Here is a 22,331-nt window from a genome sequence, read left to right as displayed (position 1 = left end):
CTTCTGAGCCTGACTGTTCATATTCTCCTTTAAGACTGACTCCTTTCCCAAATGCTGTTGTTTCCCTAGCCCCTTCCCCTCCCCATACCCTTAGTGAACACAGTCATTTCCCAAGTCTGGTGGCATATTAAGATTCCCCAGGGAGCTCTTGACTAAGCTTACACCACAGGCCCTGTGCCATTTGAGTCAGTAGTCTGTTTTGGAATGCTCCAGGAGATAGCAGTGTGACTGCAGATGTTCAGTAATCTTTGTGAACTGATTAAACAGTGATTCTGTGCACATCATACATGTGGGTTAGTGTTTTAGTACTGGTTGATATTTTCCGGAATGCTGGCCTTAGCAGGATTTTCCAAGAAGTCTTAGTGACCACACGTTGTAAATCACATTGTCTTGGCAAAACCCTGGGAAGTGGGAAGAAGATTTTGTTTCAGAGTGATATGGTCTTAATTTTTTTATTTTATTTTTTTAAAGATTTTATTTACTTATCTTTAGAGGGGAAGGGAAGGAGAGAGGGAGAGAAACATCAATGTATGGTTGCCTCTGGTGTGCCCCCCGCCCGGAACTGGCCCGCAACCCAGGCATGTGCCCTGACTGGGAATCGAACCATGATCGTGTGGTTCACAGGCCCGCGCTCAATCCACTGAGCTACACCAGCCAGGGCCCTTGGTCTTAATTTTTTTTAAATAAGAAGCAGACATTTACAGTCCACTCTTAATGAAATACTGTATATACATTTTGGAAAGATTTCCAAAATCTTTTTCTTTCTGCTATATAAACGCAATTTGTTTGCCTATGTTTATGAAAGCATTAAAATACTAGTTCCTATTTCCTATAGACATTTAGTTGTCTATTTTGAGTTTGACAGAATTGGTTCAAGCTTCACTCTTCAGGGAAATACATCTTATCTGGTAAACAGAATTTAAGGATGACAAGCCTATAGGCAGTTATCACATTGGAGAGCAACTGAGGAGATCCAGACAGTTTCCGAAGCCGGGCCCAGGGAGCAGCCCAGAAGCCAGCGCAGCCGGATAGAGTGGCGGGGTTATAAGGGAATGTTCCCATCTCACAGTCAGCGTGCTGCAGGGGGTTCACCGAAGCCCGTATTTGATCCCCGTGGCTTTGGCTCAAAATTGAGCCGTGCTGTTCTCTAACACTGAGACATAATGACTACCTCACAAGCCTGACAGATTTGTCAGAGGGATCCAGAGAGATAGGAGTGCAGTGGTTGCCTTGAAGACTGGCAAGTGACTAACTGTACCAGCGGGTGGAAGAAGGGGAGGAGAGGGGAGGGGAAGGGGGCGGGGGAGGAGGGAATGACGGTAAAAGAACTTCAAGGGACAGTTCCAGAAAATTGCTGTTGGGACTTCTTAGATGCGTTTGAAATGAGGTGCTTCCAGACAGCATGTCTGGGGCTCTTTTCACTGAGTCAGGGGTGGGAGATGAGCTGTTGTCGTGTGAAACTAATAAATGACGTTAGTAAGACCTGGAGTTGAAAAGAATTGTACTTGCAGCTTGGAAGCTCCCCCATGGAGGGTTTCCAAGCTCTGGGAGCCACGAGATCACTCATCTCTGACAGGAACCATGGAAACATCTAAATCAAAAAATGGAATAGCCTTCCAAGACCTTTGGGCCCTCAGGAGCTTCACTGAGCATAATTTTCTTTGGATGGAAATAGAAGTTTATAATTTGTTAGAAGCAACTTTTCCAAAGTAAACAACGAGGCACACAGAGGTGGCTCCTGCCTGTCCAGCTCCTTCAACAAAACCCACTTAGGGTAAGTGTATCCCTAAGGTTCCTGTGCTGGGCAGTGATTCGTCCGGAAACACAGTCGGGGAACTTATTGTGATATTGATTTTGGGGGGTGACTTTCCCTGGTTTGGATTCTTGTCATAAACTTCAGAAGTTGGCAGCTCTGTGTTCTGACACGATGCACAGCACTGGTCTTGACAACTGAAAAGGAGCCGCAAACTGATGGCCATTACCTCGGATTTTGAGACCCGTGTACTGAGCGCAGGTAGCCGAGTGCTAGATGCACGAACAGGTTGTTGTGGAATTTCTGGTACAGTCCAGCCACTCCTTCAGTGGCTGACCCACACTGACTCAGTGAAAAAATGAAGAGTTTTTTCTGCACACAGGTCGGTAACACATAGTTTGGATCTAATAGCTTCACAAAGGCAGAAGAGACCCAGGTTGCCCCAACACTACTTTTTTTACCACAAGGAAAGAAGAAGAAAACGGCTGAGTGAAAAAATGAAGTCTCTTTATCAGGGAGGAAAAGTTTTCTCAGTCATCTCCATACCCCTAGTAGCTGCTGGGGAAATAGACAATGAAGATAAAAATAGAAAATAAAAATAGAAAATAAAAATCTGAAAATAAAAATAGAAAATAATAGAAAATAAAAATCTGATTTTCATGATTGTCCACAATTAACTTTAATTGACAAGTAGCCTCTCCAAATCAATGAGGTGTTTTGTTCACAAGAAAGGAAGAGAGGTGGGAGGCCAACACTGGGTACCGGGATGGTGTGTGCCGGGCTTTCAGAGAAGAGAGTAAGCGAGCCCCGGTCATCAAGAATCTCAGTATCTGATGGTGGGGAGAAGACAAGTAAGTGATCAGATCACCATGGTGATCTGCGGACTAAGGACAGTGTCAAAGAAGTGCAAATACAACACGGTCACAGCACAATTTGGAGAGATGTGGAGAGGCTCAAGAAAATCTTGGGAAAGACAGCATTTGAGGTGGGCACTGAAGTTTTCAACAGGTACTGACAGTGCCCGTTAGACATCTGCAAAGTCAGGAGCCGTGAGTTTGTGTAGCACGCGCTCCAGGAGAGTCGTCTGCAGTGATGGTGGAAAGCGTTGGAAGCCCCCGCGTGCCGTGGCAGTTGCTGCATTACCGCCTTAGCAGCGGATGAATGAAGTGTAACTCAGTGCGTTCTGATCATCTGCCAGGTGCGTGCCAAGCGCAGGCCTGGGTGTTTCTCCAAATAGATGACCTTTGTCGGTGAACATGCTATGTTTCCTTCCTCGGTGTTCCGTTCATTCAAGGGCTGCCCTGGACTGTATTTAAAATTGAACTTCGAACTCCTGTGTGTTTTTGAAGTCTGTTGTTTGTAACCTGTAGGCACGGGCAGTATTTTTTAGACAAAAGGAAGTGCCCAAGGACCTGCGAGTCTCAGTTCCAATTTCTCAATGTGATATGACAATATCGTGCAGTTTAATGAACTGTTGGTAGGCTTATAATGCTGGTGGTTTACATTAGCTTTGTATTGAATGATGTTTAACAAGGGGTACCAAGTTATTTTTGGTACAGTTAGGGCAGTCATTGAATTTGTATGGAAAGAAATTAATGAATGTGGTGTTTGCAAAAGAAAGCTGTCTTAGTCTTCTTCAGTGTGCCCTCCACGTTGTCCAGCACTGCTCCATGCCATGGGCAAACAGAAGCAGACAGAGGAGGAGAAAGAATGGAGAGACCTGAGTGGTCTGTCAATGACCGGTATTTGCAGAAGGAAAGAAACCTATTTAATAAAAAGATAAAAAAATAATACTAGTTTTTTGTACTCAGGGGATCAGATTGACAGTAAACCCAGTGAATGAGGGGGTGCCAAAAACTTTGTGTTAATGTAGTTTCTGATTGTTGACATTTTATTCTAGAACAAAAAAGATGATAATTTACTCTTTTCTCAGTTAATATGAGATTTTATGTAGGTGTAATATGTATATAATATATATTTTATGCATTTCTCTGAAAAGGATTTAACATAGTTGCAATGCCTTTACCATACCCTACAAAATTAATTGTAATATAGGTTTTCCTAGAATATTAACATATCTTACTGTATTATTTGCATGTGTGTTATATATCTAAACCTTATCTGTGCTGTGCCTGTTTGTGTCTTTTTCTATGTAGTCGTTTTGTCCATAGGAAGAAGATTCAGAACATCATAGCTGTTTTGAACATTGCAGGACTGTCATGTGGACGAAAGGCTGAGATTTATGGTCTTTATTCGCTTGGTGGGAAAGGCCCAGTTGGTAGAGTTGTAGAGAGGCGTCTGGGCTTATTTCTGAGGAAGAATTTTTTGAAAATGCCATTCATAGGTGCTGTAGGCTGCTGTGGGTGTAAGAGAAGTTCTTGATTATTCCTTTAAGACCAGTCTGTACAAGTCTAGGCGAATGCAGTGGTTTCGAGCTTCAGTGTGAGTCAGAACTACTTGGAGGGTTTGTTCAAACACAGGGTGCTATACCCCACCCCTAGAAGTGTTGCTTTAGTAGGTTAGGGTGGAGCCTGAGAAAGGGCATTTCTAATGGCTTCTCAGGTGGTGCTGATGCTGCTGGTCTGGGGACCGCGATTTCAGAACCGCTGAACTGAAACATGCTTATCTAACTAGAAATCATCTGTGCGTAGGAATCCTTTGGGGATTTTTGTTAAAACATAGAACCTGATTCAACTGGTTTGGGCTTGAGATTCTGCATTTCTGATGTCTCAGGGGATGCCTCTTGGTCCATGGTGTGAGTACCACGGCCAGTGAACCCATCAGGGGTGAGGAGACCCGAGGAGATGTAAACATCCAATGGGCAGTTAGACAAGAGGAAACAACCCTAAGCACCTGTGAAGTAATTTTACTTTGTAAATTCCCAAAGGTGACAAAGAAAAAGTTGACTTTTGCCTGAAATTTTTTTTATGATAAAAATCTTTGTCTTACCATTATCATGCCATAATCCCATTTATGAGCTTTTTCTGCAGGTCCTTGAGACCTCATTTACCTCACTTTACCCGTCAGGAAAATGCCTCACTGAATCCACTGCAGAACTTTAAATGGGAGTAACCTCCATGTTCCTTTATTGATCTGAGCTGTGATGCTTATTTGCAGATTTGGTTATTTGTCGTAAATGCTTCCTTCAAAGCATTTTGAGGGTTTAATACCATATGTCTACTCACTGTGCTTTCTAACAACACTACTGGGGTAGTAGCTGTGGAAAGATGATAGTAAATGAGGAGATTACTAAACTTTTATAAAGCACATGGACCTGTTGCCATGGGTGGATAATGCAAGATTGCATTCAGAAAACAAAATGTCTCTTGTGGGGAAACGTGTGCTTCCTGTCAAGAGCCAAGTGCATGTTTTATTCTGTTTTCTCCTGTTGACTCCCTTTCTTTTGCTGCCTCCAGAGTTGTCCTGCCACCTCTTCTCTGAGCCTCGATCCTAATCTCCTGAGCTCGTTATCTCTTTTTAGTTTTTCTGGCATTAAGGGGACAGTGTCATAGAGTCACAAGCAGTTCTAGACCAACTGGAAGTACAAGATGAAGATCTCCAGAAAGAGAAGCTGGTTATTAATAACTCTTTAACCTCTTTTTGTTCTTTCATGGTGGTATTCATTGTGGTCTTAGTATGTGTTTATACAAACTCTGTAACCTCTTGATGTGTTTTCTTCCCATACAAAGGGACAGAAACCAGCATTTGCCTGCCTATTGCCAGACACTTTACATCAGTATTTCATTTAATTCTTAAAAAACCCATGTGGTCCTGGTGGTATAATTGCATCACAGGAGGATTGACTCAGGTCGATTATTACCTTAATTGGTGAAACAATTAAGGTGATATCTCACAGGTGGTATGTAAGTGGCTAAATCAGGATTTGAACCCAGGACTATCCATTTCCAAAGCCACTTGGCTTCTTTTTATATGCTGAGGCTTCCTAAGATAAACAAACTCTTTGGAATGCAGATGTTCCCACGTCATGTGCCAGAGGCAGGACAGCAGAAGGTTTTGAATGGGAGAGGGAGAAAATAAAAGTCCTGGCCAATCAGTGTCCCTTTAGTTTCTTAGCCAGCAGCCACCAACACACGTCAGCTGTGCTGCAGCAGTCAAATGAAGATAGAAGCCCAGCTGGCAGGACCGTCCTCAGACTGAAGATTCAGAACCCTGAATGGTTCTGAATCTTCTGATTCAGATGTGAGGAACGCTGTGCTGGTTATTGAGCTATCGCTCTGAGTGTCAAACGCGCCCTTCTCATTTTGTTTGTGGCATTGGGACTGTGGCCCTAAAAAACAACATGGCTCCTATGCCAGCACTTTTCCTGTGATTTCTGCCAATGTGGGGTGCTAGAGAGGGCTGCATGGCTGGAGGAGGGACAGTAGACATGCTTCTCCTGTTTACCTCCTTTCCTGAAAGTGTCACTTCAACAGTGGTTCTTCGCCAGTCGAGGTGGTTTGATTTCAGCGATGGATTTTGGTTTCCAACTTTTCCCTCTCGGTCAACATTCTCCGTTGGGAACTGCCTTCTCCTTAGGGGTCTGGGTCTAGCTCTGTGGTAGAGTGGGGGGAGGGGGGTTCCCTCACCCCTACCTAGGACTTCTGCAACATCTCAGGGTTGCCTTGCGTCTTTTACAATTCCTGTACCAATTTAACGAGGTCCTTGTATTAAATTCTCTGTTAAAAATATATCATGGTTTTTGTTTTCCAGACAAGATCCTCAAGGGTACACACAGTCTTATAGAGAAAACCTCCAGGCCACGTGGAAGTGTGGTGGGAAAGCTCACTGCCTGAAACACACACTGTCCGTGGCCGACATAGGGAGTTAGTTGGGCAGAAGTTGAAGAAGATCTCGAAGGATTTGCAAACAGATCATCTGCAAACAAATTTGTTAGGTCCGCATTTTCACAACACGATTCAATCCTGGAATAGCATGTCCAATAGGAGAAAAGCATAGGAACCAGCAACTGACTGAGAGAAGCTGTGTGTTGTGGGTCAGCTTGGCTTCTAGGTTTGGGAACAGTACCCTCCTCTGCCCTCAGTTTCCTCACCCTCTAAAAGTTAGAGAAGACGCAGAATGAAGTCAAATGAAGTTAGGAGACTGATTACTTCTAAAAAGTATAAGGCCTTTAAAGCAAACTATTCTGACAGTCAGATAAACATTGTAATGTTCTCATTAGATTCAATCTCTGTCTATATGAAGCAATTTTCTGAGTCCTTAGGAATCTTTAAATGATAATGGGGTGGGTGGGACTGGGAGGGGCCGTGCAGACAGTCCCCAGGACCTGCTTGGTCCTGCATTTTGCTCAGTGCATTACATGGGCCATCATCCAACTTTTATCATTTGATAGGAGACAAGGCCGATTCTCCTAATGCCGAGAGTCAGTTCTCCTAGTTATTCTCCATTCCTGTCATTCTGTTCCATTATGTCTGTTTTTCATAGTTATGTTTGCTTGTTGGTGTTTCTGTTTGTAGTTCTGTTTACAATTGGTGTTAGGCTGTCAAATTTTTCTGGGGGTATTTTTAGGATATTAGTAGATCATAAACTTAAATGAAAACCTGTATGATTCTCTCCTTCATGCATTGCTGGCTGTTTTGAAATTCCATGAAGTCATTGTGTTATTAGTAACCCACCCTCAGACTAAAGGGCACTACCGCTATTTATTCTACACACTCCTAGAAATCTGAAGTGGTGGACCGGAAGTCAAAGCAGGCATTGGTCATCGATGACCAGATTTTGTGGTTTTGAGGCAGCAGGGGACGGTCCTGGTGGTACTGATGCCCAGACTGAAAGATGTGCAGAGATCCATGAGCGTATGCGACCAACTGAAAACAGAAATCCTGGGAGAGCACAGTTCTCAGTGTAGAATAACAAGGGTTCCGAACATGTACCACTACTCCTTAGTTTTTAGCTCAAGTCACTGAAACACTGAAAGAACTCTTTTCCTCTTTTGTAAAACAGTGGTAATAAAATCTGGTTGCTTATCCCTTGGGGACGTTTGGAAGATCGACTGAGATAAAGTGTAAAAGTGCTTGTGAATTTAAGGCACCCGGCAAATGTAGTGGAATTAAAGGATTAATGCATTACAGGAAGGCTTTGAACTCTCCCAGACCTAACTTGTAGCATCATAATGCTATGAAAAAATCAGTTTACTCTTAGTGGTCCTGTCTTAAAGACTTTCCTGACTACAAAGGTATTTTCATATGTAAATATATGCTATAGATACTTTCTTCTTACAAGTATCTTTACTGCCTTTTATATCTTATTTTATGTGAAATTCAGGGGGCATTTTAAAAATTTTTTAAATTTATTTTTAGAGGGGAAGGGAAGGAGAGAGGGAGAGAAATATCAATGTATGGTTGCCTCTCGTGCGTCCCCTGCTGGGAACTGGCCTGCAACCCAGGCATGTGCCCTGACTGGGACTCGAGCTGCAATCCTCTGGTTTGCAGGTCTGCACTCAATCCACTGAGCTACACCAGCCAGGGCAGGGAGCATATTTTTAATTGTTAAAATAATGACACAATTTCTAGAATTTTATGAACTTACCCTTTAATGGCTAGATTCCACGTTTCTCAAGTAGTTGAAATAAACTCACCGTGAAATATCCCAAGTCTAGAGTTTATTTTATTTTTTCCAGAATCCCGGACATGCATAGCGAGGAGAGACAGTGTTGACATTTCTCAGGTCAGCCTGTGCTTTACAAGGATCTTAGCTCTCAGTTGATCGCAGCTGGTGGCCTTCCGATCTCTGATCTACACCTCTGATAATGGTACGGTTGGCATGGACTAGGCTGACAGGTCTCTCAACTGTAGCTATTTATGGTTTCGGTGTAATTTTTAGAAAGCTGCTTGTGATTTTTTTAAAAACAATGAAGTCTCTGCCAATTATTATTAATAAAAGCAGCTATTGTCTAAGGGTCACTTCCTTTTCCTTAAAGAATAGAATGAAGTTAGCCTCAAAAAATACTCCTTAAATACTAAAAAGTAGAAATTTAAAGTTAGAAAAAGATGGTTGCAGGAAGGTTGATAGGTTCCAGGCTGTTTCTTCCTGAAGAAAGAAGAGTGCATAGTCAGTGCTTTCAAATATTTGAGGGTATTCACTGCACTATTCATTTCTCTGGAGGGCTGAGGAAGGAGGAAATGGATTTACATTTCAGCAGGAAAGAATGATAGAGGAGGAACATTTTGAGTCAAGTGTGATAAAAAACTAAAGACACCAAGGGAAGTTTTTTTTCAAACTTTGTTTTGAAATAATTATAGATTCACAGGAAATTGCAAAGAAATGTACAGGGAGGTTTCATGCCTAAAGGAAGTTTTTGAATGATCTCTCTATAGGAAAAAGATCTGTCTTGGAGGAAGGAGGCTGGACCACGTGACATAATCAGCTCTTAAATTTTCTGGCTCTTTCATAAGTTTTTGCCATCTTTATGTTCTTCCTGTAACTGTTGGCAGTGAAACTGAACCAGTTAGACTGGTGGAGTCAGACTGGGCCTCGGTTCAGCAACCTCAGTACTTGAGTTCTGGCTAAGAAAGAATTCAGGGCCAGGACTCAAACTATGAGAGAAAGTTTACTTAGAAAGTCCTGCAGGTAGAAGAAGTGAGCCAGCTGAATTTCGACGGCTCAGAGGGCAAGTTATAGAGGCAAAGGGGCCTTTGGAGCTTAGGAGATGGAGTGAAACAGGAAATACTTGCCTGGGGGAAGGAGGTAGAGAAAAGCCTGGGTGTGATTCATAGAGAGTTGCACTGGGTCCTCTGTCTTGGGGCCGGGGGGGCGGGGGAGGGGGGCGGGGGTCCCAATAGAATATTCATCAGCTTTTCAGGTGTGTCCTTTCTGGGTCATGATCTTTACTGATTGGTCAGCACCAGGGCAGGTATCATTAGTCAGTGCAGGTGGTCCTGATGTCAGCCATGGTGTCACTTATCTGGTTTTGCTGTTTTTTCTGGGCCTGGAGCCGAAACACAGCTGAAGCTTACATGAGTTTGATGTGGGTCAGAACCTCAGTGTCCTGGGGGCTTACTGCTTAAGGGTTGTTCTCTGGCCCCCTTGCCGCTCCTTTAAGGAAGTTGACTAGCAGCCTTCCAGGGGAAGAAAAGTCAGGAGATGGTCAAAACTGAATGACCAGCAACATGAAAGGGCAGGGGGTCTAAGCCTCATGATCAGCCATATGCTAAGGGAGGAAAGGCCACCCTGGGGGGTGAGGGCCTTGTTTTCTCAATTTTGCCTGTTGCTAGGTACCCAGGGTTTTCTGCCCTGGTGACCTTTTGTACCTGGCCAATCATCCTTGCCTGTCTAAATGCCTACCACATAACAAACTGCCTATGTGAGTTTCCGACCAGCAATGGCTAGAGGTCCTCCTAATGTGTGAAAAGTATGTTTCCTGTAATAAAAATTTAAGACTACCAGCACTTACTGAACACTATCCAGATGGTGAACGCAGTGGTGTGAGGTTTATATTCATTCTGTCCATGCTTACACAACATTTGCGAAATAGGTTTTATTGTCTCCATTTTATCATCTTGGTAACTAGGGTTCAAAAATACTAACTAGCTTTTCAATACTGGAAGCTCAGATTCTACCTGGAAATTTTGTATTTTGTCCAAAGAAGAGTATTGTCTTCTGCCTGCACACCAGTCTGCAAATCATCTTCCACTCTTGTCTGTCCTTTTTCAACTGGTCTCAAGAGGTCAGTAGTTTAGAAATATTTTCCAACATGATTTCCAAATCATGTCATTGTGATTTTCATTTTCTAGGTAAGGACATAGAGAGATTCTGTGGTGTCTCTCTCCAAGCACAGGCAGAAGAATTTTTTTTTCTGGAAGCATCTCAAACTTCTCAGGCTATTTATTTAATGTTGACATTAAATATTTAATATTTAACATTTTTCTTGATGTAATTTCATCACAGTTTTGTGTCTCTTTGTGCTCCCATTGACTTGAATTTCATTCTTTACTTAACGAGGTACTAAAATAACATTTTATTTTTCTTGCCTTTAGTAATCTCTCCCTTGTCTCAGTCACAGTTCAATCCTTTGCTTAGGGAGCTCCATGGAATGAGCTAAAAACAGCCATTACAGGACTGGCCATGTTCGATTTTTGTGTCCTTGAGGTTTTGAGTGTTACCCGGCATAGAGATCAAACTGTTCATCTCTATTTTTAAAGATATTTATTTTTTTTAAATTTTGATATTAAAAGTTTCCATTCTCATTTTAAGATGTTGAAAAATATAGAAAAGCATAAAAATAATAAAGTAAGCCACAAGCCTGTTTACCTGGCAATAGGCATGGGTGACCTTTCAGCGTTTGTGTTCAGCTTTTATATGTGTCAGCTGAGCATAATGAAATCAGCAGGCTTTGGTTAGAAGCAAATGACAAAGATTTATTTGAGGGTCTTAGGGTTTGCAAACCAGAAACGCCCAGAGTCCTCCAAAGAAGACAGAGCAACTAAGAGTTCTTATCATGAAATGTACATTCTTGAGAAGAATCAGCTCTGAATTCTTAGTCTCTGGATGGGTCTGAGGTGGTAGCCCCCTAAAGGACCCGTGGCTGCCTACTGGATTTCGGGCACTCTGGATGTGTGAGCATTCTTTCCTTGGTCCTTCAGTGGTGATCAGAGGTCTGTCTGGAGGTTTCATGTATATCCAGGCATTGATGTAGGACTGGAAAGTTCAAAAGTTGAAGTTCCCAGGCTTGTTAAAACAGGGATACGATTGTTTCTTCATGCCCCAACCTACTTGGTTTTAGTAATTTAGCAGCCTGACTATAGTGACTCCATTTTATTTCTTCATTCTATTCCTCATGTGTCAGAATTTATAAATAATCATCATATAAATATTACTTTACCCCTTGCTTCTGAGCATTTTTCCACCTTATTAGCAATGCATTGAAAGCATGGAAATGATGTTTATCTTTAAAATAAATCTAAATTATACATTTGTACAAACTTTAAACAGTATAGAAAGGTATAAAATGTAAATTAATCTTTTTAACTGAAAGATTATCACCATTAAAAATGTTTTGCTACGCTTCCGATAAAAGTGTTTCTAACTACACAAATGGGCTATGATACTGTTCTGTATCTTGCATTTTATATTTACTGTTTTGTCTTGAAGCACAACAAATCTACCTCATTTTAACGACCTTATGGAATTCCCATTGTGACATACCATATTTCACATGTATCCTTTGACAAATATTTGTTTCCTGTCTTTTGCTTTGTTGTTGTTGTTGTTATTTCAGGCAATAACTGCAATAAACTATTTTTAAAAATGCCAGTATATCTGTAGGGTATGTTTCTAATAGGATGTAAAACTACTAATGCCCACAAGGGCTTACGTATTTTAACAATTTGCCAAATACCGGTTGGTAAAGTGCATTCCGGGGATGGATTAGACCGGTTCAGAGACCCAGCATCAGTTTACCAAAGTAGCTGTTTTTCCTTACTGTTGCCAGTGTTGGAATTTATCAAAATTTAAATTTTTTCAGATGTTACAGGTGAAAATGATACCATTTTTTAAACTGAAGATGATCATCTTTTTACATGTTTATAGGTCATTGTTGCTTGTTTGTAAACTGTGCTCATTTGTGTCCTCTATGCATGCTTTACTAAACTTCCATGAGCAATTTAGGCATTGTTTTTCCAAATCTTCAGCTGTATTTCACAGTGTCACGCCCAGCCTCAAAGGTGTGAAATGGTATTGTTGCTTTTTCCTGATGAGGTTGAGTGTCCTTTTGCATACTTATTGATATTTCTGTTTTCTTTTCTCCCACTTGCCTGGCTGGTGTGGCTCAGTGGAGTGAGTGCAGGCCTGGGAACCAAAGAATCACCGGTTCAATTCCCAATCAGGGCACATGCCTGGGTTGCAGATCAGGTCCCCACTACGGGCCACACATGAGGCAGCCACACACTGATGTTTCTCTCCTTCTCTTTCTCTCCCCCTTCCCCTCTCTCTAAAAATAAATAAATAAAATCTTAAAAATAAAATTAAAGAAGAAGACTACCTCAAATATTTAAAAAAGAAAATCTTTAAAAATGTAAAAATTCAGGATATAGAAGAGTCTAGAAATTTTCCCCTCCAAAGCTTTTTTTAAAATTGATTTTTAGGGAGGGAGAGAGGGAAAAACAAAAAGTGGGAGAGAGGGAGAGACAAAGGGAGAGGGAGAGATAGATAAATATCGATTTGTTGTTCCACTTATTGATGCATTCATTGGTTGATTCTTGTATGTGCCCTGACCAGAGATCAAACCCTCACCCATGGTGTATTGGGATGATGCTCTAACCAGCTGAGCTACCCAGCCAGGGCTGTCTTCAAATCTTTGTGATTTCTGTGAAACTTTGAAAACATTAACTAGTAACTTTGCTAGAAATGCAAATGGTAGAGTTCAAACTCATGGGAGAATGGAGAGTTATCCTTTAGTGACAGGTTACTTCAATGGCCCATCTGAAGAATATGATCCTTTAAATTCACCTTTGTTGGATCTACACTGTGGTAGCATTTTGTCACTTTGACCACAGCTCTGTACTCCTCTCAGAAAGGGTCCAGCAGCTGCTTTCTTAGTCTTCAAAACAACAAAAAATAAGCTCAACCTAAGTCAGTGTAACCATCAAATACTATGTTTTTCTAGGATATGTAATTTCCTGGGAGAAATGTTCTATGTAGGAAAATAATGCAGATTACTAAGTACATATAGTGTGATGCAACTTTGTTTCATTAAAATATAGTAGTGTGTAAAAATGTGAGAGAGCGTGTGAACTGGGAGGGAGCAGAAAAGTGCTCCAGTGTCATCTCTGTTTGAAGGCATGCCTGGTGCTCGCTTTCTGTTACACATTCTATGCTGTGCACCACTTTCCAAATCCACTGAAGTCACAAAAATGAAGGCTCAGTAGTATTCTACTACTGAAGGTTATTTCTTGAGCTCTTGGAGAGAGCATGGACTATGTACATTGGCCCCGTTTATACTTCTCTTTCACTGCTAGGTTCATTATACTTTTATGAACAACACCTTAGTTTTATTGTTTCTCAACAGTAGAGGGAACACAAAGGAAGTACAGTGCTAAATCCCCCTGATAAAAATCCCCCCGATAAAACATATTGACTGTCACTTTTCAGATGTTTTCCTGTGTCATGCTTTGTTGTGGAGTTACCCTTTTCTTATACGTAGCATGCCTTACAAAATGCCATTGCATTGTACAGGTTTGTGGTCCACATACACAGGGCTGGGCAAAAGTAGGTTTACAGCTCTGAGTATGCAAACAGTTTATTTATTTATTAACGCAGTATCTTCCATGCAAACAACTGTAAATCTATTTTTGCCCCTCCCTGTGGTTTAAGTAAGTATCCTTTTTATGAGGTATACAGTATTTCATGTGAGTTTTTGTACTCTAGTTTAAACATTAAACATGGAAGTCATCCTGGGGTTTATTTCTTGAATCTCCTCTCATTTATTTTACATGCACTGCCCAGGCGACTTCGTTAGTCTTATGGGTTTGTATGCCATCTGTATGTTGATGACTCCAAATCTGAATATCTAGTCCAAACTTCTCCTGAACTCCAGAATACTATATCCAACTGCCTACTTGACATCTCCACTTAGAAGCCTAATGGCCTAATAATCTAACCTCACACTTACCACCTTCCAACCTAACTCTGTCCTTTCAGGTGCTCTGGCCAAAAACCTGTGAGGATTGGTCACTTCTCAGCCCCTCTTTTGCCACAACTCCCAGGGAGCCACTGTCATCTGCTGGCTGGGTGCCTGGAGTAACCTCCCCCTCGGTCCCCTGCTCCCATCCTCCTGCCCTTCAGCCTGTTCTCAGCAGAGGAGCCAGTGATTCTGTTAAAATGGAAATCAGTCATTTAGGTTACCGTCTCTGTGCCCTGCAGTGGCTTCCTGCCTCGCTCAGGATAAACACTGAAGTCCTTCAAATAAGCCCACAAGGCAGCTGATGTGGCCGCCTGCCCTCTCTGACCCTGCCATTCTCCTCTCGCTCTTACAGCTCTGCGCCAGCCGCACTGGCCTTCTGGAGGTGCCGTCCTCGACTCGGTCGCACTCCTTCCTCAGAGCCTTTGCCTTTGGCTGCTATTTTTTTTCCAGAATGTCCTTTTCCCCACTTTTCTTTCTAGGTTTTTTTTCTTGCTTCCTTTTCAGGAGTCTTCCCATACTCTCAGTGGCCTTCTGTGACAAGTCTATTAAATATTAAAGACCGCAAGTCCATCCTTCTTAGCAGGCTTAATTTTTTTCTATAGCACTTTTCACTGTCTAGTGTAATGTGCACTGCTTTATTTTATTTTAGTTTATTTTTAATTAAAAGGGTTTTTTTCAGTTACAGTTGTCATAATATTAGTTTCAGGTGTACAGCATGGCATGCTCCCCCGAAATTCTAGTACCCACGTGGCACCACACACAGTCATTACAATATTACTGACCATATTCCCTATGCTGTACTTTACATCCCCGCGACTATTTTGTAACTACCAATTTGTAGTTCTTAATCCCTTCAGCTTTTGCACCAAGCTTCCCATCCCCTCCCCTCTCCTCTGGTAACCATCAGTCTGTTCTCTGTATCTATGAGTCTGTTTCTGTTTTGTTTGTTCATTTATTTTGCTTTTATTAATTCCACATGTAAGTCACATTACATGGTATTTGTTCTTCTCTGTCTGACTTATTTTATTCAGCAAAGCACTGGACACATAGTAACTGCTAGAAAATATCAGGTTTCCTGTCTCCCTCCTGGGTTTCTTTCCACTACCTATGGGTTTTTTTGAAACAGTTTTATCTTAGATAAGACTGTAGAACGCCCAGTCATACAAACATGCCTACTCACTCGGGAACATGCATACATGTATATCTAAACATGCACCCATATATTAGCTTTCAAAATCCAACGTATACTGTTTTCTTAAGTTTAAAATTTTTAACAGTTGTGCGACCAAAGCCTCAGCCCCTCCATTATGGGCCACTCCGTCTTGGAGTCTGTGGAGGTGCCCGTAGTCAAGCCGTGAACTGATTCAATGACTTCTCCCTGTTGCTGCTTTCTTGAATGTGCACATGTCCATACTTAGGTTTCTTCCCAGTACATTCTGGGGTGGGGCACATGTTACTACTCATAATTGGAGGTCACTATTTCATCGGTTATTAATAGGTTGTGATTTCTTTCAAAGACCTTCCAAGCACTTTTGGATTTACTAGTATATTTGTCGTTCTTATGTTCTCCACTAATTCCTGAAGATTTAAATTCTGTTTGGTTTTGGTTCCTTTTAGCCCAAAGAACTTCTTTTCATTTTCTTGATGTGGAGTCTGGTGGCAAACAAATTCGCTTAGTTTTTCTTTCACCTTCATTCTTTGAAGGAAAATTTTGCTGGATGTAGAGTTTTGGGGTAACAGTTTTTTTTGTTTGTTTGTTTCCAGCACGTTGCAGATGTCATTTCACTGTCATTGAGCCTTCATTGTATCTGATAAGAAGTCCCTGACTCAAACTATCGTTCTTTGTATACAATAGGCCAGTTTTGTCTGGTGACTTTTAATATTTCCTCTTTCTCTTTGCTTTTCATCAGTTTGACTATGGTTTGTCTAGGTTTTCCTCTTTTTGAACTTCTCTCTTTGGGGGGTTCTTGAGCTTCTTAAAAATCTGGTCTTTTTAAATGCATTTTATCGTACTTGGAGAGTTGTAGCCTGTTAGTTCCTCTAAAATTCCCTTCTCCCCAGCCCACCTCCTGTTCTTTTCCTGGAACTCAAAATACCCATAGGTTAGCCTTTTTGAAATTGTTCCACAAGTCCTCTTGGTCTGTTTATTTTTCTACTTTTTCTTTCTTTTTTTCCACATTGTATAGTTTATATTGACCTATCTTTAAGTTCACTGAATGCCTTTGCATGTTTTTCCCCCCTGAAATTGGGTCCCCCCTCCCTCTTCATCAACATTTTAGATTGTTTGCTGGACATTGTGAAAGTTATGTTGTGGAAATTCTGGATTTTTTTTACATTGCTCTAAGAAGTGTTTATGTTTTGTGTTAATAAGCAGTTTGCTTAGATGCAGACTGTAGCCTGTCATGCCTCCCGTGGGCAGGGGCTTCTGTCTTGGTGCCCTTCCTTAAACCTTAGCTCGTGCTGCTTTCAGTTAACCTTGTGCATTCATGACTCGGAGGTCAGCTGAACAATCTTACTTTACACACAGAATTAGGGCTTTACACCCAGAATTAGGGATCAGCATCTTGTTTGTTTGTTTTTTTTTATCTTTAGAGGAAAAGGGAAAGACAGAGGGAGAGAAATATCAATGTATGGTTGCCTCTTGTGCATCCTCTGGCAGAAACTGGCCTGCAACCCAGGAATGTGCCCTGACTGGGATCGAACTGCGATCCTCTGGTTCGCAGGCCTGCGCTCAATCCACTGAGCCAGGGTTCAGTCCCTACACCAGCCGGGGTTGGTTTTCCCCTTGCATTCATCTCTAGTCACTCTCTGATTTCCCCAGGTACCTTCTCTGCTTCCCCTATCAGTGTGTTTTCCTATCAAAGTTAAATCTGCTGCTCTGATGGTCTGATCTCAGTGAAGCTGCAAAATAAATGTGTAAATAAATAGAAAGACAGGGAGTTTGCTGTCTGCTGGTTTCCTGCTCCAACATTGGACTCATCTCCAAAGTCTACTTGCTTTAACTCAGTCTTGAGGCCCTTGGGTGGTTTTGGTTTTTTTGTTTTAGAGGGTTGGTATATTGTATAGAGTTTTAAAAAAAAAGTCAGTGTATTAGGAGCTCATTCCTCCATATCAAAAGCAGAATGTCCTTTCCAATTATTTTTTAATTGAAATCTTTATTGAGATCATTTTAGACTCATGCAATTGTAATGAGTAATATACTAGAGCTCATTCACCCTTTACCCATTTTCCTCCAGTAGAAACATTTTGTGAAACTAGTATAATATCACAACCAGAATACTGATCCCCAGTTTCCCTTGTACTTGTGTGTATGATTTAATTCTATACAATTTTATCATGCATACATTTGTGCATCTACCACCACAGCCTTCCAATTATTTTGAAAAGTGGAGGAAATGCTAGAGTTAGAAAGGCCTAAGTCTAGCCAAGCTTCCCACTGAAGATGATTTCATAGTATTGAGTAGCTAGAACTGACATATACGTAGCTAATGTTATTTTTTACTAATCCCCTTTCCATATTGTGTGTTTGACTGCAAAAATAACTTTGTGTTGTCTAAATACCTTTAGCCACACCATAGCCCACAGCACCTCCACACTGCAGAGATATCCAATTCATGTTTAAAAAATAGAAATACACATCAAATAGAATTAAAAAGTAAGAGTATTTTGGTGTTCTCTTCTTTTAAATTGAGACTAGTATTTTTCAAAGCTTGCATCCTTGTTTTTTTAGTTTTAAATAGCATGTTATACTACGTGAAAGAACTTTTTATACCTGTTTGATCTTTTGAAGGGGGTGTTGCTGCTTTTGATTTAAAAGAAAAAAGTAATTAGCTGAAAGTTTCCAGGTAGAGGTAATCTTCAAAGCTCGAAAAGACCCATTTCCGTTTAACTGTTAGTTTGTAGGCACTCCACCCCCATCCATTTCTCTGTCTCTTTTAAGACAACCCTGTGAAAGTCGGCTCTGTGCCACTTACTTCTGTCAGAGCCAGTGTGGGGTGGAAGGAAAAATCCACCTTTTCTCTAATGGACCGTGGCAGTAGGTAGTTATGCCATGGCTTTTACTTGGTATCTCATATGCTCTCTGAAAAGAAAAATGTTAGCAGTGGTTCACAAATTCTTTGGTTCACAAATTTCTCTATTTTCAAATAATCAGGGATACTATTAGGAAGATAAAAATTATGTCTTTCCTCTCTTAGGGGATTTGAAATTAATGTTTTCTCCCTACCTGGGGAAGTTTTTTAACTCTTGGAAATTAAGTGTGGGACTGTCTCTGCTAGATCCATGGACAGGAAAATGCCTCGTGAAGTGTTGGTGGAGCCCACACAAGTGCTTGCTGCTGGGGCAGCTTTGACTTTGCAGGGACAATGGGAATTTTAGAAATGGCTTCTAGTCCCAAATGAGGACTCTGAGTAGATGTGGGTATTCAAGGGAGTTAAAATGCACAACCTCTGTAGGAGAGAGAGTAAGGATACCTGCCATTGATTACCTGATTCATGCATTCATTCATCCATCAGATATTTGTTGAGGGCCCAGCATATGCCAGGCATGTATATAAAACTATTCTATAATATAATAACTTCAAAGGGTCCATGTGGTTTAATTTATTAAACCACATAAGCCATTCAGTAAAAAGCTTTAATCTTTAAATTGAGTTAAATTCTGTTAATTTTGTCATGCATCATACCATACTCATCCCTGCCAATCCTCAGATTTCAGGACCAGCTGGCCAGTAAGTCGAGATGGGGAATTGATGATAACATCACCCTTTGAGGGAAAGAAATATGCCATCCTCTGCTTCCCTGCTCCTGGAGGCAGGGGCTACGGCTCTCTCTGACCCTCTCTGCGAAGTGGGAGTGATGGCAATCCTGCCTCATCCCGCCGAGGGAGGATTACATCAGTTTGTGTGCTAGGCTCCGTAGATGCGGACTGTCGCTGAGGCCATTCCTGCCTTCGGAGGTGCCACACACACAGGGATGAAGGGAACACATGCTCATACCACCTGCACTGTGCTAAGGGTGGGCACAGCATCCTGGAGGGCCTGGAGGATGGAGAGGGGAGTTAGAAAGTTTGGGGTCCTCAGAGAAGGCCAGGTACAGATGAACGAGATCCCTAATGGCATTATAGGTGTGGACTCAACCACACTTGGCCTGATGAAGGTCATTATTACAATTTATGGTCCCAATAAGGACACTTTAAAAAATTATTGTGGCAGTATATCAAACAGGGATGCTTTTGGCAGTGAAGGCGGCTCCATTAATAGCGATGCAAGGACAGCCCGACTGCAAGGGCAGAGACCAGGGGTTACTGTGCACGAGACCCTTGTCTGTTTTTGGTTGCCTGTCTCTTCTTTTTGGCTTGGTGCTTTAGAATCTCGTGGCTGCATGTGGCTTGGCACAGCATAGCGGGAGCTTGAGTAACCGGGTTCCTTGGCCCAGAAAGGCCCCGGAGTGGAAATACTGTGATACGAAAACACGCACATGGCTCCCATCACTGAGTTTTAGAGAGAGACTCTGTGACATTATGTTTTAACATATGCTAAATGTGTAACATTGTGTTTAAGCACATGTGTTTGTATACGCATGCCATTTATGCACATATGTAGTTATTATAATGTTTTATATATGAAGATATTGAGGCTCAGAGAGAGTGGTTTCTGCTGCAAGGTTGCCACAGCCAGGTAGTAGCAGAGACAGTTCTCACCTGGTCTTGGACATTGCTTAAAAATATGGTAACTGAGCATGGCATTTATTTGATAACTCTGATTATCAAAATGTAATGTTTGGTGATCAAGGGATGGGCCGCCCTCACAATGCTACAGCATTAGTTCTCAAATTTTAGAGAAGGATTTTTAAAAAGTCAGTTGAAGCTTAAAAGTGAGATAGGAGAGAGGTATAGAACGTGGTGTTGTGTAGGAGACACTAGAAGATCCTTTCTGAGTGCTTTTGTAAACTGCTGGAAAACGACGGCAAAGCTGAGGAAGTGGCTTTTGAAGAGATGCTGTGGAGTGAACTTCTTGACTCGCTTAAATTTCTGCTTTGTGTATTGTTCCATAACCTCATCAACCATCGTTACAAAACGCTTCGTTTCAGATTTGCTTGTGACCTGTTTTCCACGTTTATTCCTTGTTGCTGTTGGCCAACATTAAATTCATCTTACTGATACTTTCATATTATATTATATTATTATATGATTTTGTATTAGTAGAATGTGTTAAATTCGACTACTAAAAAGGAGCAATAACAGAGCCTTATTTCTTGACCATTTAGTATAAAACATCCCTTAAATTTGTAAATGCTTTTTCTTTTCGTTATTTTAGAAGATTTTACTCATTTATTTTTGAGAGATGGGGAGGGAAGGAGAAAGAGAGGGAAAGAAACATCCATTGGTTGCCTTTTGTACATACCCTGACTAGGGGCCGAGCCCGCAACCCAGGCATGTGTGCTGACTGGGAATCAAACTGGCAACCTTTTGTTTCATGGGACAACACCCAACCAACTGAGCCATACCAGTCAGGACAATCAATACCGTTTCTTTTTAAAAAAGGGTTTAGACACATGTCACCATGCCTTTGGGGCCCCATGCCCTCTGCCTGTACTTCTTTCGTACCTTACACAGCAAACATGAAGCTGAGGCTTTCCGTTCTTGACATAGTCACCTGCTGCTGGTGCTTGTCATCATTTCAGACTTTTCAGCTTGTCTGGGACATCATGCTGTTTGACCCCCTTCATTACTCCTTCCGAGAAAGATGCAAATAACCACAAAGCCGAAAATATGAAGAAGCCATAAAGAATTGGAACTGAATGTAGAACACTTGATTACAGAAACAAAGATCGTCCATTGTATGACTGGGGTGATCAGAAGCACGCCGTCTGCATGTGTAATCACAGGCTTAGTAAACACTGTCTCATGGAAAAGTACAACACTGACTAGTGCTACGCAGGTGCCAGTAAGAAAGCTGCAAATTGTACCATTCCAGAAGTCACGATTCGTTTTGCTGATATATCTCACTTACACGCTGATGTTTGTCATTGAAGAGTCTATCTGTTCAGTCTCCTTAGAACTTGAGGGTCAAGAGGTTGAACTGTATTAAGAGGGGTTTTCCTGCTCCTGCTGTGGGACTGATGGAGGGATCAACTTCCATCAGTTGTGCAGTTGCCAGCACACGTGTTGGTGATGTCCATCCAATAGGATGGTGTTTGGGGGACAAATTGAGTAATGTGGAATAGGTGACATTAAGGACAGCTATATAAAGAATAACTTAGGACTTTTTTTTTTAGGTTTGTAGCCAAACCATGTGCGATAGCCCTCAACATTCAGGTCAACGGACCACAGATTGCCCAGCCAAATGCCATTCTGGAGAAGGTCTTCACTGCGATTACAAAGGTATGATTCTCCTTTTCCGGGGTGTGGCTTGCCGTGATCACAGTTGGCAATCTGAACTCATTCGATGCCTTCTCGCCTGGGTGTGGGGACTAACTTTTGCATATCCCATCCTGCAGAGTGTGCCCTTGGAGGGTGCAGGACCGTGACTAGGCCAAAATGGGTAGAAGCTGGATAAATGTGGGCATGTTTGAGACCTGTTTGTTAAGATACTATTAATTCAAATATTTGAACATTATTGTTTATTTTATGGTCTTTGTTTCTACCAAGATTCTTTAGGGTTTTCCCCTCTATGCTTTTAAATATGATATCTTTTCCTGGAAAAGAAAAAGCACCAGATGTTTTTTTTTCTTTTTCTTTTTTTTTTTTTACATTTCTGCTAGGAAGAAGAAAAGAATGAATGGAATTTTAGGAAAGGCTCTTTGGTAGTTTTAGATTGCCAGGTTATAACCTGAAGGGGCACACATTTTATGGCTTTTAAAAGAACAAAAATATTATTAAGGAAAAAACTTGCATTTTCACTTACCATATCAATTTACTGCAGTAAAACACGTTTACACC

At 41.5% G+C, this 22,331-nt stretch overlaps 1 protein-coding gene across 2 annotated transcripts in view; it reads left to right on the top strand.

Moving 5' to 3' along the window:
- CERS6 (ceramide synthase 6) overlaps positions 1 to 22,331 on the top strand; it is a 289,780-nt gene that overhangs the window by 69,983 nt on the left and 197,466 nt on the right. For both annotated transcript variants that reach the window (XM_037044542.1, XM_037044543.1), the window contains exon 2: positions 21,668 to 21,773. In XM_037044542.1, the coding sequence (XP_036900437.1) occupies positions 21,668 to 21,773 (106 nt within the window). The remainder of the gene's footprint in view (positions 1 to 21,667; positions 21,774 to 22,331) is intronic.

This window comes from Sturnira hondurensis, unplaced genomic scaffold, assembly GCF_014824575.4.
Source record: "Sturnira hondurensis isolate 20B ecotype Veracruz unplaced genomic scaffold, ASM1482457v3 Scaffold0004136, whole genome shotgun sequence".
In the NCBI taxonomy this organism is placed as follows: Eukaryota; Metazoa; Chordata; class Mammalia; order Chiroptera; family Phyllostomidae; genus Sturnira; species Sturnira hondurensis.
Note: the sequence above shows the minus strand (reverse complement) of the source record. Positions and strands in the feature narration are given on the sequence as shown.